Genomic DNA, 15,590 nt, shown 5'->3' with positions numbered 1-15,590 from the left:
TAGGAATTCCTGGTCCTGGAGTGCCACAGTCACATCATGTTTTTTGGATTTCCAGCAATCAATGAACTGATCAATTAGATCAGTTGGTCAGGTTTGCTGCACTGTCCCTTTATATCCCTTATCCACCGACCCAGCCCTCCCCAAGTTCTTCCCAACCCCAGCCCAAGCTCTTCCCAACACTAGCCCTCCCCAAGCACCCCCCAACCCCAGCCTTCCCCAAACTCTTCCCAACCCCAACCCTCACCAATTCCAGCCCTCCCCAAGCTCTTCCCAACCCCTCCCCAATCACTTCCCAACCCCAGCCCTCCCCAAGCTCTTCCCAACCCCAACCCTCCTCAACCCCACCCCTCCCCAAGCTCTTCCCAACCCCTCCCCAAGCTCTTCCCAACCCTCCCCAATTCCAGCCCTACCCAAGCTCTTCCCAACCCCAACCCTCCCACCCCAGCCCCCCCCCCAAGCTCTTCCCAACCCTCTCTGCCCCAGCCCTCCCCAACCCAAGCTCCCCCCCAGGCTCTTCCCAACCCTCCTCAACCCCAGCCCTCCCCAACCCCAGCCCTCCCCAACCCCTTCCCCCAATCTCTTTCCAACCCTCCCCAACCCCAGCTCCCCCAAGCTCTTCCCAACCCTCCCCAACTCCATGTTATTGATAGACTTAACACAGCTGCCTTTCACAGATCCAACCATTCTTGCGGTTACATGACACATCATTCCAAGCCACTACTGGGTCCTTTAGAGTGTTATCAACCAAAGCGCAGTCTTCTCCTTCGTAATCATTTGGCTCCCCTTTGTTCCAGTAACTTGTGGTCAGTGGTGTGCCGTCCACCCATCTCCAGGTTCCCTCAACTTCCGTCAGACCAAACCAGGATTTTTTGTTGAACGCTTTGATTAAAGCCTGTTCCTCTCTGCTGTTGATGATCACCAGGTTTGCTCCTCTCGCCTGACAGTCGTTTCTGCTCCCGTCCCACGTTTTCTCATTAGTGGAGATGTAGTAACAACTGCAGCAAGACCTTATCCAGTCTTGGGGACATGTGCCATATTTATTACAGGTCTGTAGCTGGTCTCTCTCTTTGGTCAGGTTGTTGTAGCTGGTCTGTAGCTGGTCTCTCTCTTTAGACAGGGAACTGTAACTGGTCTGTAGCTGGTCTCTCTCTGCAGTCAGGTTGTTGTAACTGTTCAATAGGTTTCTCTCTGTGAAATAATACGATCAACAACCAAGTTAATCAGTCATTACCATGGTTGGTGTCAATTCAATTTAAATTCCAGTCAATTCAGGAAGTACACTGGAATTCCAATTATCTTCAATGCTTTTCAATGAGGAACATTTGGAATTTGGTTTACTTTCTGATTTGACTGGTATTGAAATATAATTGAACCCTGGTCATTACACCACTGATGATGAAGAATGTTTGAGTGAGAACATATCAAACTCACGGTAGAGAAACAGGCCTATGATCCCAGCCAGTAGGAGAACACACAGCAGCCCCAGACACACTGCAGCAGCTAGAAAACGTCTCTTCCACACTGAAGCACAAATTATTGTCATAAGAACTGTATCATGTATTTGCGTTTATTTGTGTAGAGTAGCTCTGTCAAGCACTGAGTAAAATAGACAAGCTTGACTTGGGCCACAACACAACAACTGAGTTCTGGTACCTCAAATGTTCTGTTGCTTGAGTTGCAGCCCCTGTGGAAAAAACGGCATTGACCAGCATAGGCAGGTGACCAGCCTTCGTTGTGTTTTCACTGGTGACCAGCCTTTGTTGTGTTTTTGCAGGTGACCAGCCTTCGTTGTGTGAGGTTAAAGACATTTTTGGGGCATCTGTGTCCCTTTCACGGGACGGTTGAGCTAATGTAGGCTAATGCAAATAGCACGAGATTGTAAATAACAAGAACATTTCCCGGGACATAGACAAATCTGATACTGGCAGAAAGCTTAAATTCTTGTTAATCTAACTGCACTGTCCAATTTACATTAGCTATTACTGTGAAACAATACCATGCTGATGTTTGAGGAGAGTGCACAATTTTGAACATGAAAAGTTAATAATAAACAAATTAGGCACATTTGGGCAGTCTTGACAAAATTTTGAACATAAATGCAATGGTTCATTGGATCAGTCTAAAACGTTGCACATACACTGATCTAAAAGCCAAAATCTAAATTGCACCTGGGCTGGAATAATAATAACATATTATGGCTTTTCATTTCAAAGATGATGGCACAAAAAAAAATACAAAAGAGCAGTTGGTTGTTTCTTTGTATTATCTTTTACCAGATCTATTGTGTTATATTTTATATATTTATATTTATATATTTATGTTATATTGAATGACATTCCTTTCACATTTCCAAAGTGTTTCCTTTCAAATGGTACCAAGAATATGCATATAGTTGCTGCAGGGCCTGAGCTACAGGCAGTTAGATTTCGGTATGTCATTTCAGGTGAAAATGTATCAAAAGGGGCGGATCCTTAAAGCCGATACGGAAGAATCGGACCAAAATGCAGTTTGGGTTCATCATCTTTATTTATGAGAACCGACACAAAAACAATAAAGGACAAAGAAACGAACGTGCAGCTTTGTCATGCTCAAAGGCAACAGTACAAAAACAAGATCCCACAACCAACGTGTGGGAAAAAGCTGCCTAAATATGATCCCCAATCAAAGACAACGATAGACAGCTGCCTCTGATTGGGAACCATACCAGGCCAACCTAGAAATAAAGAAACTAGAATGCCCACCCTAGTCACACCCAGACCCAAAATAGAGAATGAAGGATCTCTAAGGTCAGGGCGTGACAGATAGCTTGTTGGCCTGTCTTCCTGATTGGTACCTCTATTGCCTCCTTCCAGCTGCCTGGTAGTTTCCCCGCCTTCTACACTCTGTTGTTCAACAACAAAACCTTATCCAGTGCCTCATTACTAAGACGGGCCAACATAACATAGCACACCTCATTTTTTCCAGGTGAAGTTAGCCTATTTCCCTTTTTACCTCTGCCATGGTAAATGGTGCATTCATCATTTACATCCTCCCTCCTGTTCTGCACTCCAGGATGCTCCTCTCTCGTTCTCTCTCTCCCCCTCTGCCCCTCCTCAAAATTTACCACAAGAAGCCCAAACATATATAATATTTCACTAAAACATAATCAATTCAACATGTGATTGCTTGTCTCTATCATGCGTGGGAATACTTGATAAACAGATTTCCAAAATTTAATTCACTTGGAGCTGATTTCATGAAAATGAAAATGCTCAGAAAACTTGAGTGGTCAAGTAAAACCACCGCCGGTCCAAAATCGGCCGATGGGCCACCAGTTGGGGAAGCCTGGTTCAGATAGTCTCATTCATTCATCAATTCTAACACTGGCTGTCATTCTGAATATAGATTTTGTGACTCTGTCTGGAGTGGATTAGGAATAGGAATTAAAACGTAATTTTGCGACTTGAAACTGATCTCCAGTGTCCAAAACACAGCAAAGACTGGTCAACAAAAAAAAACACAATGAAGCCTGGACGGCCAGCATAACATGCTAGATCATCGGACCAGCATGGACCAGCTTGAAATTGATGCTGGTCTACGCTGTTTTTTTCAGCATATGGTGGAGTTCAGAAACCCAAAATGAATACCGGCTGTTACCTGAACGTTGATCACCAACTCCATCCTTCTTGCAGGACATGATGGTTCTTTGATTGGCATATATACAATCATCAATATCCATGGTATTTATTTATCAGGTTCTTCGTCTTCGAATCGTAATTTTTGTAACTTCTACTCTTGTAACTTCTACTATTGTAACTTCTACTGTTGTAACTTCTACTGTTGTATCTTCTACTGTTGTATCTTCTACTGTTGTATCTTCTACTGTTGTAACTTCGACTGTTGTAACTTCTACTGTTGTAAAGTCTGCTGTTATCTCAGTCGTAGGTTTGTGTCTGTTCGCTGCACAGCTGGAGTCTCTGTGTGACTCAGTCTAATGTCAGAGACAGTTTTAACTGTCAACTTCATTAAAGGGGAAACTGTCTAACCAATAGTACGACACTAACCATCACCATGTGACCACAGACTTATTTTCTGAGAACCATGTTTGTTTATCACAGTGAAGATTAGTTTGTATATTTAGTTTATATTAGTTTAGTTTACTACAGTATAGATTAGTTTGTATATTTAGTTTATATTAGTTTAGTTTACTACAGTATAGATTAGTTTGTATATTTAGTTTATATTAGTTTAGTTTTTATGCTTCATACTCTTAGTAGTTTAACACATTTCACCTTGCACACCATCGATGGTCATGAACAGTTATTTTCATCTTTGCTATCTCAGTGAGTTACTCAGAGATATGTATCAGAATGTACAATATGTCTGCATCTGTCTCAGTGAGAAGAGTTACTCAGAGATATGTATTAGAATGTACAATATGTCTGCATCTGTCTCAGTGAGAAGAGTTACTCAGAGATATGTATCAGAATGTACAATATGTCTGCATCTGTCTCTGTGAGAAGAGTTACTCAGAGATATGTATTAGAATGTACAATATGTCTGCATCTGTCTCAGTGAGTTACTCAGAGATATGTATTAGAATGTACAATATGTCTGCATCTGTCTCAGTGAGAAGAGTTACTCAGAGATATGTATTAGAATGTACAATATGTCTGCATCTGTCTCAGTGAGAAGAGTTACTCAGAGATATGTATTAGAATGTACAATATGTCTGCATCTGTCTCAGTGAGAAGAGTTACTCAGAGATATGTATTAGAATGTACAATATGTCTGCATCTGTCTCAGTGAGAAGAGTTACTCAGAGATATGTATCAGAATGTACAAAATGTCTGCATCTGTCTCATAGGGGTTTTCAGTGGTCATGTCATTCACACCATTTGAAACTCAGTCGGTCCACTTCCTGTTAAACTTTAAGCAGTGGTTTAAACTGAGACTCTGATATGATGTTGACACCAGCAGCAGGATGAACAGTTGCTCAATGCAAGACGGTGAACTCACAAAGAATAACTGTTGTCTCCTTTGTGACATGGACACCAGAGAGAATGGTTATTCAGAGATGTCTCTGTCTTTCTCAGAGAGGGCCTGAGATCTAAATTTACTGTCTCCTGTATGACATGATCAACCGGAGAAAATAGTTACTCAGATGTCTCTATCTTTTTTCAGAGAGAGCCTATGGTCTACAATTACACTCACATCTTCTCATATCCTCTTCTTCATCCTCTATCTACATCAAAACAAGTGGAGAGACACAAACTGCATTGCACACTGTTCTACCAACTTTCTGTTTATCAGAGGACATGGTATGGTGTCACTAAGTACAGAAGTGTGAAAGTGTGTGACAACAGCTCTGTGTGAGAGTCAGCTTGTCACATGCTTCTTACTGGAAAAAAGGCAAATGACTTACTGTAAATTACATGTTGATCATTTGCATAAGACCTGGCTCGGTTTAGAGCACTTCACTTCTCGAGGGGCGTGTCTGAGGAGTCCTGTGTGTAATTCTACGGTCACAAGACGCAGGCCTCCTCACAGTGGCTGAAGATACTCCAAACGTTTATCATTTTTATAATCCATCAGATATTTACTGAATTATAGCACATACAATATTTTACTGGAACAAACAAATAATTAATGGAGTTGAGATTTTGGTGTGAATTGAGGTTTTACATTTATTGGACAATTTCCCCCAAAATTATTGTAAGAATGATAACACTCATATATTCATTTTGTTATTGTATCAGGTATGTAGTATTATTTTAAATAAAGAAAATAGATACTTCATTTGCATAAATACACCTGGTGTATTTGCATATATGAATACTCTAGTGACTCCCCATCCTGCATGCGGAAGCGTAATCATCGCCTGACACCAATTAGCATAACGCAACGGACATAAATATCCCCCCCAAAAAATCCTATTCATGAAAATCACAAATGAAATATATTGAGACACAGCTTAGCCTTTTGTTAATCACCCTGTCATCTCAGATTTTCAAAATATGCTTTACAGCCAAAGCTAGACAAGCATTTGTGTAAGTTTATCGATAGCCTAGCATAGCATTTTTGTCCAGCTAGCAGCAGGTAACTTGGTCACGGAAATCAGAAAAGCAATCAAATTAAATCGTTTACCTTTGATGAGCTTCGGATGTTTTCACTCACGAGACTCCCAGTTAGATAGCAAATGTTCCTTTTTTCCCAAAATATTAGTTTTGTAGGCGAAATAGCTCCGTTTGTTCTTCACGTTTAGCTGAGAAATTGCCCGGAAACTGTGAAAAATATTCCAAATTAGCTCCATAATATCGACAGAAACATGGCAAACGTTGTTGATAATCAATCCTCAAGGTGTTTTTCAAATATCTATTCGATAATATATCCACCGGGACAATTGGTTTTTCAGTAGGACCGATTGGAATAATGGCTACCTCTGTATTTTACGCGAGAATCTCTCTGGCAGCATCAGGTGACCAGTTGCGCAATGTAGCTTCTTACGGGTATTCTTCAACGTGAATGCATAAAACTACGTCACAGCGCTGTAGACACCTTCGGGAATACGGAGAAAGAGTAATCTGGTTGATAGCCCATTCACTGTTCAATAGGGAGTCATTGGAACGCAGAGCTTTCAAAACATGGGGCACTTCCGGATTGGATTTTTCTCAGGCTTTCGCCTGCAACATCAGTTCTGTTATACTCACAGACAATATTTTTACAGTTTTGGAAATGTTAGAGTGTTTTCTATCCTAAGCTGTCAATTATATGCATATTCTAGCATCTTGTCCTGACAAAATATCCTGTTTATTACGGGAAAGTTTTTTTTTTCAAAAATGAAAATACTGCCCCCTAGTCACAACAGGTTTTAACATAAAGGTTTGGACCAGGGCTCAAACCATCAAACACTTGCTCTGTCTTCCCTCTTTACAGTCACCTGTGTTGTTTCATTAAGGACGTTGTTGTCATGTTCTCTTGCTTAATTCAACAAGTGTGTCAGTGAGGGGTTTTGTTTATCTGGCCAGGGTTACCCCGATACCCCGGTGGGAGGAGTTTCCATCCTGGGTGTGAGCCAGGTTACCACGGTACCACGGTGGGAGGAGTTTCCCTCCTGGGCGTGAGCCAGGTTACCCCGGTGGGAGGAGTTTCCATCCTGGGTGTGAGCCAGGTTACCACGGTACCACGGTGGGAGGAGTTTCCCTCCTGGGCGTGAGCCAGGTTACCCCGGTGGGAGGAGTTTCCATCCTGGGTGTGAGCCAGGTTACCACGGTACCACGGTGGCAGGAGTTTCCCTCCTAGGCGTGAGCCAGGTTACCCCGGTGGGAGGAGTTTCCATCCTGGGCGTGAGCCAGGTTACCACGGTACCCAGGTGGGAGGAGTTTCCATCCTGGGCGTGAGCCAGGTGTTCTGCTCTTGCCGTCTGCGAACTCAAAACAAAAGTTTGATTTGAGATAAAGCGCTCCTCCAGATTACTGTTTGATTTGAGAGATAAAGCGCTCCTCCAGATTACTGTCTGATTTGAGATAAAGCGCTCCTCCAGATTACTGTCTGATCTGAGATAAAGCTCTCCTCCCTCTCCGCTGTCACCAGATGACGTGACGGCCCATTGTCCAGTTCAACCCGGGTCAGCGTAATAGAACTCCCTCAATAGCAGGACATCCTCAGATTACAAATCAACAAGCCTGGCTCTAGATTACACCCATCTAAACATACTGTATATTGTTCTAATAGAACTCCCTCAATAGCAGGACATCCTCAGATTACAAATCAACAAGCCTGGCTCTAGATTACACCCATCTAAACATACTGTATATTGTTCTAATAGAACTCCCTCAATAGCAGGACATCCTCAGATTACAAATCAACAGGCCTGGCTCTAGATTACACCCATCTAAACATACTGTATATTGTTCTAATAGAACTCCCTCAATAGCAGGACATCCTCAGATTACAAATCAACAGGCCTGGCTCTAGATTACACCTATCTAAACATACTGTACATTGTTTTAATAGAACTCCCTCAATAGCAGGATATCCTCAGATTACAAATCAACAAGCCTGGCTCTAGATTACACCTATCTAAACATACTGTACATTGTTCTAATAGAACTCCCTCAATAGCAGGATATCCTCAGATTACAAATCAACAGGCCTGGCTCTAGATTACACCCATCTAAACATACTGTATATTGTTCTAATAGAACTCCCTCAATAGCAGGATATCCTCAGATTACAAATCAACAAGCCTGGCTCTAGATTACACCTATCTAAACATACTGTACATTGTTTTAATAGAACTCCCTCAATAGCAGGACATCCTCAGATTACAAATCAACAAGCCTGGCTCTAGATTACACCTATCTAAACATACTGTACATTGTTTTAATAGAACTCCCTCAATAGCAGGACATCCTCAGATTACAAATCAACAAGCCTGGCTCTAGATTACACCTATCTAAACATACTGTACATTGTTTTAATAGAACTCCCTCAATAGCAGGACATCCTCAGATTACAAATCAACAAGCCTGGCTCTAGATTACACCTATCTAAACATACTATACATTGTTTTAATAGAACTCCCTCAATAGCAGGACATCCTCAGATTACAAATCAACAAGCCTGGCTCTAGATTACACCTATCTAAACATACTGTACATTGTTTTAATAGAACTCCCTCAATAGCAGGATATCCTCAGATTACAAATCAACAAGCCTGGCTATAGATTACACCTATCTAAACATACTGTACATTGTTTTAATAGAACTCCCTCAATAGCAGGATATCCTCAGATTACAAATCAACAAGCCTGGCTCTAGATTACACCCATCTAACACATTGTTTTCAAGATGAGATGTAATTTGACTATAATCTGAGTGTTCATTGCCAGAAGTTGCTTTCATTTCAGCTCATCTAGTTTGTAACCACTTCAGTCGTATTACATTATAACTTTTTTTTTCAATTCCCCCAAAAATGATCAAAATAAATGTATCTTCCTTCTCTTTCTCATGATGAACGTGTCGAGACGTTAAGTCCCAGACTAAAACGTAGCCTTTGACAGGTCATTACAAAATATTTTCATGGTCGTAACGTTAACGGAAAAAAAACACGACAGGCACAAGCAAGAGTATGAAAGAGTCTCAGCACTAAAATGAAATCGATCAATAGTGACGACCCGTTCGTTATTCAGGGACTCACCAGTTTAGCAAAAAAAAATAATAATTTTATAATCATTTATAAAAATGTTTTGCATGGTATTTTGCCATTAATTGATGTCACATAGTTTTCACACAATGTATATATATATATATATTGAGTTAACAAAGCCGCACACAAACATGGTCTCTTTCTTGAGTAAGGCAGCTCCATAATGCAGGTGTTTCAGCCTAGCTCAGTGCTTTCTCTGGTGGAGGGGCAGCCAGCGGAATGTACAGAGCGTATCCAATGGAATCTTCTCTAGTTGAGCCGTGATTGACTCAGTGTTCTGACACTCATGGGTACACTATGAATCTAGAGGGATGGGTACACTATGAATCTAGAGGGATGGGTACACCATGAATCTTGAGGGAGAGGTAGTACACAGTTCAATTGCCCGTCTAAGAAGGCTCAAGGTCTTTTGGCCACAGATAAAATTACGTCAAATCACATTATATCTACCGTAGCTTGGATTGGACTGATCATGTTGCTTATAAAATCTTAGCTAGCAACTAAACAAGCATCTTGAATCACAGCGACAATCTACTGGCAAATCCTTTTAAATCCTTGTCATGTAAATAGATTATAGATGTAAGGTATTGATACTCATCACCATTGGACATAAACATTACACAACAAGTCAGGAAAATTGCAAATTCAACAATCAGAGACTAACTGCAAGTGTTGCAAAACAGTCAATATTTATCTTTTCCTGCGATTCGGTGGAGAGAGTGTTTGGTCCAACTCTGGGATAATGACATCACAATACCCCATAATGACATCACAATACCCCATAATGACATCACAATACCCCATAATGACATCACAATACCCCATAATGACAAACAGGAGGAATGAAACCATCTGTCTGAAATGGTGTCTTTTCCAAGCTTTAAAAGATAAACATTCACTTGCAACAACACAGGCAAGAAAAGGTTGACTACACTGGCCGTGCTGTCAATCCAGCATAACTTCTGCAGCATTCAAAATCAATCCATCAAATGGATTTATAAAGCCCTTTTTACATCAGCGATGTCACAAAGTGCTATACAGAAAAAAAACCTGCAAAGGCAGGAACCTAGGAAGAAACCTAGAGAGGAATCAGGCTCTGAGGGGTGGCCTGTCCTCTTCTGGCTGTGCCGGGTGGAGATTATAACAGAACCCGGCCAAGAAGTTCAAACGTTCATAGATGACCAGCAGGGTCAAATAATAATAATCACAGTGGTTGTAGAATGGGATACTCTGAATTTGTCACGCCCTGGTCTTAGTATTTTGTGTTTTCTTTATTATTTTGGTCAGGCCAGGGTGTGACATGAGTTTATTAGGTGGTGTGTTTTGTCTTGTTTTTTTGTAGGTATTGGGATTGTGATATAGTAGGGTTATCTAGAATAGTCTATGGCTGTCTGGAGTGGTTCTCAATCAGAGGCAGGTGTTTATCGTTGTCTCTGACTGGGAACCATATTTAGGCAGCCATATTCTTTGAGTGTTTCGTGGGTGATTGTTTCTGTCTCTGTGTTAGTTTGCACCAGTATAGGCTGTTTCGGTTTTCGCGTTACGTTTTGTATTGTTTGTGTTTATTTGTTTATTAAATATGTATCAAAATTACAACGCTGCATTTTGGTCCGATCCTTGCTACACCTCCTCGTCAGAGACCGTAACAGAATTGGGAAATCTTAGACTTCAGCTAAAGACAACTGGGAACTCTGGAAAAAATGTTGCTCTGACTGGGAAAATATTCCAACTAGGAATTCCAAACGGGGGACTCGGGCCTCTTTCTTGAGCTCCGGCCTGAAGATCACTGACGTCATGATTCAACTTCTTTTTATCAAGTTCCCAGTTGTCTCGAAAGCACATTTGATGACTAAATGTATCACACAAGAAGGACTGCCATACCACGTTCCTGTTCAAGTGAGCACAGCACAACATGTAACCATGAAGAGGATATACTATATGATGTTGTTGGGTCTGGAACCATGAAGAGGGAATACTATGTAATGTTGTTGGGTCTGGAACCATGAAAAGGGGATACTATATAGTGTCTGTTAGTTACAGACCCAACAACATTATATTATAGTATCCTCTCCTTGTAACCATTGTTGAAAGGGACAGTCTCTTCCCTACAGGGACGCCGATGGCATTACCCGTATGGTTGATGAGGATCTCCTTATATTGCAAATGTACGGTCCATTACTAGACGTCTGCAAGTATTTTTAAAGTAGGCTGACAGACTCAGGTTGTGCCCCAGGTTCAGATCTTCTGGGAAGTCATCAAATAAAATCTCTCGGTCATTTGGTTTCCGCTTTATAAAAGTTTTAATTTTTGGTAATTCTTCTGCTGTTACGGAAAAGTCCACCAGATGGTGACTTGCTGCTTATTGCAAATGGACAAAACATCACGAAACGGACATGGCGATTTCTCCTAAACGGAAAAGACTTCGAAGGCAAAACTCGTTGAGCACAGGTTTGTCCAAATTGGCTTTTAGCCCAGAAACAAGATAGCGTTGAGGCCTCAACACTTTTTGAGTTAAGGCCCATTTTCTGGGATTAAAGCAAAAAAATTGTAGTTATAGAGCTAATCTGACCACTTCACATCAAAGTACATGAACCTATGCTGTAAGGAAAAAAATAACCAGCCATTTATCTATCGTAATTTACGAAAATTGGAAAAAGGATAAAGGATAATGTGGATAAATTGGATAAAGGAATGTGTTTTTATTTCTAAAAATATATAGATCCACTTGCAGCGTGTTCAGACAAATCTGTTAAGGTGGGTTTTGGAGCTCTACGTGACTTCTGTGATTTTCTGAACTCAAACACCCACACAGTCAACGGGGAGTGACACAGTGTGGGGCTTACAGACACACAGAGCCTGAAAGAGTTTCCTTCGTTCAAACTATCAAAGAACCATCAGACATAGAGCTCTAAAACTTAAAAACCTTTTCTAGAGCTCAAGACTATAGTGCGTGGTGAGTTATGTGGCTCGGGAAGGTTCTCAGACAGAAACAGCCTCGTACATTTGCGAAATTACAACATTTAGAAGTCCCAAAGTCACACGATTGGGTGCATTGAAACACATAATGTCAGAACTGGACCCACAGCTAGAATGTAACTACGTGTTTTAAGTTTTCATTATGATTTATACAGAAGGTGCTGTGAATTTTGGGCCTGCTCTGAAAAATGTGATAGTTGGCTTCTAAACGAGTTGGACAAAGTGTGTTTGGTTTCAGTTTGTATCACTTTGGTGTCAGAATGATATCTAATTTACTGTTGGACACTTTTGTCCATTTGCAAAAAGTTTAAACGCAGGAAATGGACATGATGAAATCAACACCAACGAGCGAGAGAGAGAGGTACCCACTAGCACTGCCTGGCCATCCCGAGTTCAACGGGCCAGTCAATTGGTAATTTCTGCAGTATATTACTGCATGTCAATTTTGTGATGGTAAAAGCCCATTCATTGTAAGACATTGCTAATGGACAGCCATGCGCCTGGTTACCTGAACCAGAAGCATTTTTAAAATGCTTCTTACCCCCACCTGTGCCCAACCAATAGAGGGTGCCCTTGGTCATTTTGGACATTTAAAACAAATCTTCTTCCCACTTCTCTCTCATTGCATCAAATTCTTACTTCCTATGACTTCGTATGATCAAACATGACAAATAGACCTTCTAGGTTGATTCAGGGCTTAACATAAGGATATATATCATTTGGTCAGTATAAATGCCATTTGGACATTTCTTATGTCATTTTGACATGGTTTACTGACTTTTGGGTTCGGAAGCTGACTTCCTATGATCATATATGGCAAATGGACATATCATCTTGATTTGGTACTTTCAATACGTATGTATGGCATTTGAACATTTCTTATGCCATTTGGCCATGGTTCACTGACTTTTGGTTTCGGAAGCCGACTTCCTATGATCATATATTGCAAAGGGAATAAACATAGGCCTTATGGACAAACTAGGAGATGGGAGATTCCCTCACTAGCTTTAAGAACCAGCTGTCAGAGCAGCTCACAGATCACTGCACCTGTTCATAGCCCATCTGTATACCTCATCCCCATACCGTATTTATTTTGCTCCTTTTGCACCACAGTATCTCTACTTGCACATCCATCTTTTGCACATCTACCATTCCAGTGTTTAATTGCCATATTGTAATTACTTCGCCACCATTGCCTATTTATTGTCTTAACTCCCTTATTTGACCGAATTTGCACTCACTGTATAAAGACTTTGTTTTCTTTTTTTCTATTGTATTATTGACTGCATGTTTTGTTCATTCCATGTGTAACTCTGTGTTGTTGTATGTGTCGAACTGCTATGCTTTATCTTGGACAGGTCGCAGTTGCAAATGAGAACTTGTGAGTTGTTAAGTTTTCCCCACCAAGATTTACATGCTAAAATCATGACATGGATTTTGCAAATCTGAAACACAGGAAATAGATGGCTGAAAAGCAGATTCTCAGGTGGGCGGGTTATGTGCATTGGTGCTTTTTAATGTGTGTTTGTGTGTTTGTTAGTGTGTGTATGTGTGTGTGTGTGTATGTATGTTTGTATGTGTGTGTGTTTGTAAAACAAATATTGTGTCACGCCCTGATCTGTTTCACCTTGTCCTTGTGCTTTTCTCCACCCTCCTCCAGGTGTTGCCCATCTTCCCCAATTATCCCCTGGGTATTTATACCTGTTTTCTGTCTGTGCCAGTTCATCTTGTTTGTTCAAGACTATCAGCGTTTAGTGTCTCAGCGCCTGCTTTTTCCAGTCTCTCTTTTCTCGCCCTCCTGGTTTTGACCCCTGCCTGTCCTGACTCCGAGCCTGCCTGCCTGACCACTCTGCCTGAGCCTGCCTGCCGTCCTGTACCTTTGCCCCTACTCTGGATTATCGACCCCTGCCCGCCTTGACCTGTCGTTTGCCTGCCCCTTTTGTTACAATAAACATTGTTACCTCTACACAGTCTGCACATGGGTCTAGCCTCTTGAAACTAGGGGGCAAAACGACTACATTGCGTAAGTGGACGGCTGAGGGCTCTCAATTCTTGCGTAATAGACAGAGGTAGCTATTTTTCCTCCCGGTCTTACAGAAAATACAGCTGTTCCGGTTGATATATTATCGAATAGATATTTGAAAAACACCTTGAGGATTGATTATAAACAATGTTTGCCATGTTTCTGTCGATATTACATTGAAGAACTAACAGAGTTATTTCGGCTACAAAAATAATATATTTGGAAGAAAGGAACATTTGCTATCTAACTGGGAGTCTCATGAGTGAAAACATTCGAAGCTCATCAAAGGTAAATTATTTAATATGATTGCTTTTCTGATTTTCGTGACCAGGTTGTCTGCTGCTAGCTAGGCATAATGCTATGCTAGGCTATCGATAAACTTACACAAATGCTTGTCTTGCTTTGACTGCATAATTTCAAAATCTGAGATGACAGCGTGATTAACAAAAGGCTAAGCTGTGTTTCAATATATTTCACTTGTGATTTCATGAATATGAATATTTTCTAGTAATATTCATTGTCCGTTGCGTTATGCTAATTAGTGTCAGTTGATGACAATTCTCCCAGATCCGGAGTTAAAAAGAGTTAACAGAAACCTGATATACATTCACATTTTCAGTCTTAAAGTGTCAGAGATTATATGATACAGATGAACAGTCCATCTAGACTCCATGTTGGATCAACTATTATACAGTAGAGAACAGTTCTTCTAGACTCCATGTTAGATCAACTATTATACAGTAGAGAACAGTCCATCTAGACTCCATGTTGGATCAACTATTATACAGTAGAGAACAGTTCTTCTAGACTCCATGTTAGATCAACTATTATATTGTAGAGAACAGTCCTTCTAGACTCCATGTTAGATCTACTATTATACAGTAGAGAACAGTCCTTCTAGACTCCATGTTGGATCAACTATTATACAGTAGAGAACAGTTCTTCTAGACTCCATGTTGGTTCAACTATTATACAGTAGAGAACAGTCCTTCTAGACTCCATTTTAGATCAACTATTATACAGTAGAGAACAGTCCTTCTAGACTCCATGTTAGATCAACTATTATACAGTAGAGAACAGTCCTTCTAGACTCCATGTTAGATCAACTATTATACAGTAGAGAACAGTCCTTCTAGACTCCATTTTAGATCAACTATTATACAGTAGAGAACAATCCTTCTAGACTCCATGTTAGATCTACTATTATATAATAGAGTGTGACATTTTCTCTCTGTTTATCCACTCGTATGTTTAAAATAATGCTGCTTTTCTAATAACCAACTTGGTTGGATTCATGCGAGTAACTGATTGACTGTACATGGGAGGAATCAACACTCTCACTGTCACGTTATGACCTTTGTTCCTTTGTTTTTGTCTTTGTTTTAGTATGGTCAGAGGCGT

General features: G+C 40.8%; 1 protein-coding gene across 1 annotated transcript; it reads right to left on the bottom strand.

Annotated features, from left to right (window-relative positions):
- Nucleotides 1–628: 628 nt before the first annotated feature.
- On the bottom strand, nucleotides 629–3,818 carry LOC118966667 (C-type lectin domain family 4 member E-like). Its single transcript, XM_090209526.1, has 3 exons — nucleotides 3,637–3,818; nucleotides 1,432–1,521; nucleotides 629–1,188 (listed from the first exon to the last, which is right to left on the bottom strand). The coding sequence occupies exons 1-3, from the start codon at nucleotides 3,716–3,718 to the stop codon at nucleotides 653–655; spliced, it is 708 nt and encodes a 235-aa protein (XP_090065652.1). The 5' UTR covers nucleotides 3,719–3,818; the 3' UTR covers nucleotides 629–652.
- Between the last annotated feature and the right edge of the window lie 11,772 nt (nucleotides 3,819–15,590).

The sequence above is a fragment of the Oncorhynchus mykiss genome, chromosome 19 (genome assembly GCF_057628025.1).
Source record: "Oncorhynchus mykiss isolate SJ-2025 chromosome 19, ASM5762802v1, whole genome shotgun sequence".
Lineage (NCBI taxonomy): Eukaryota > Metazoa > Chordata > Actinopteri > Salmoniformes > Salmonidae > Oncorhynchus > Oncorhynchus mykiss.
The sequence above is the reverse complement of the archived record's forward strand: the minus strand, read 5'-3'. Positions and strand labels throughout refer to the sequence as shown.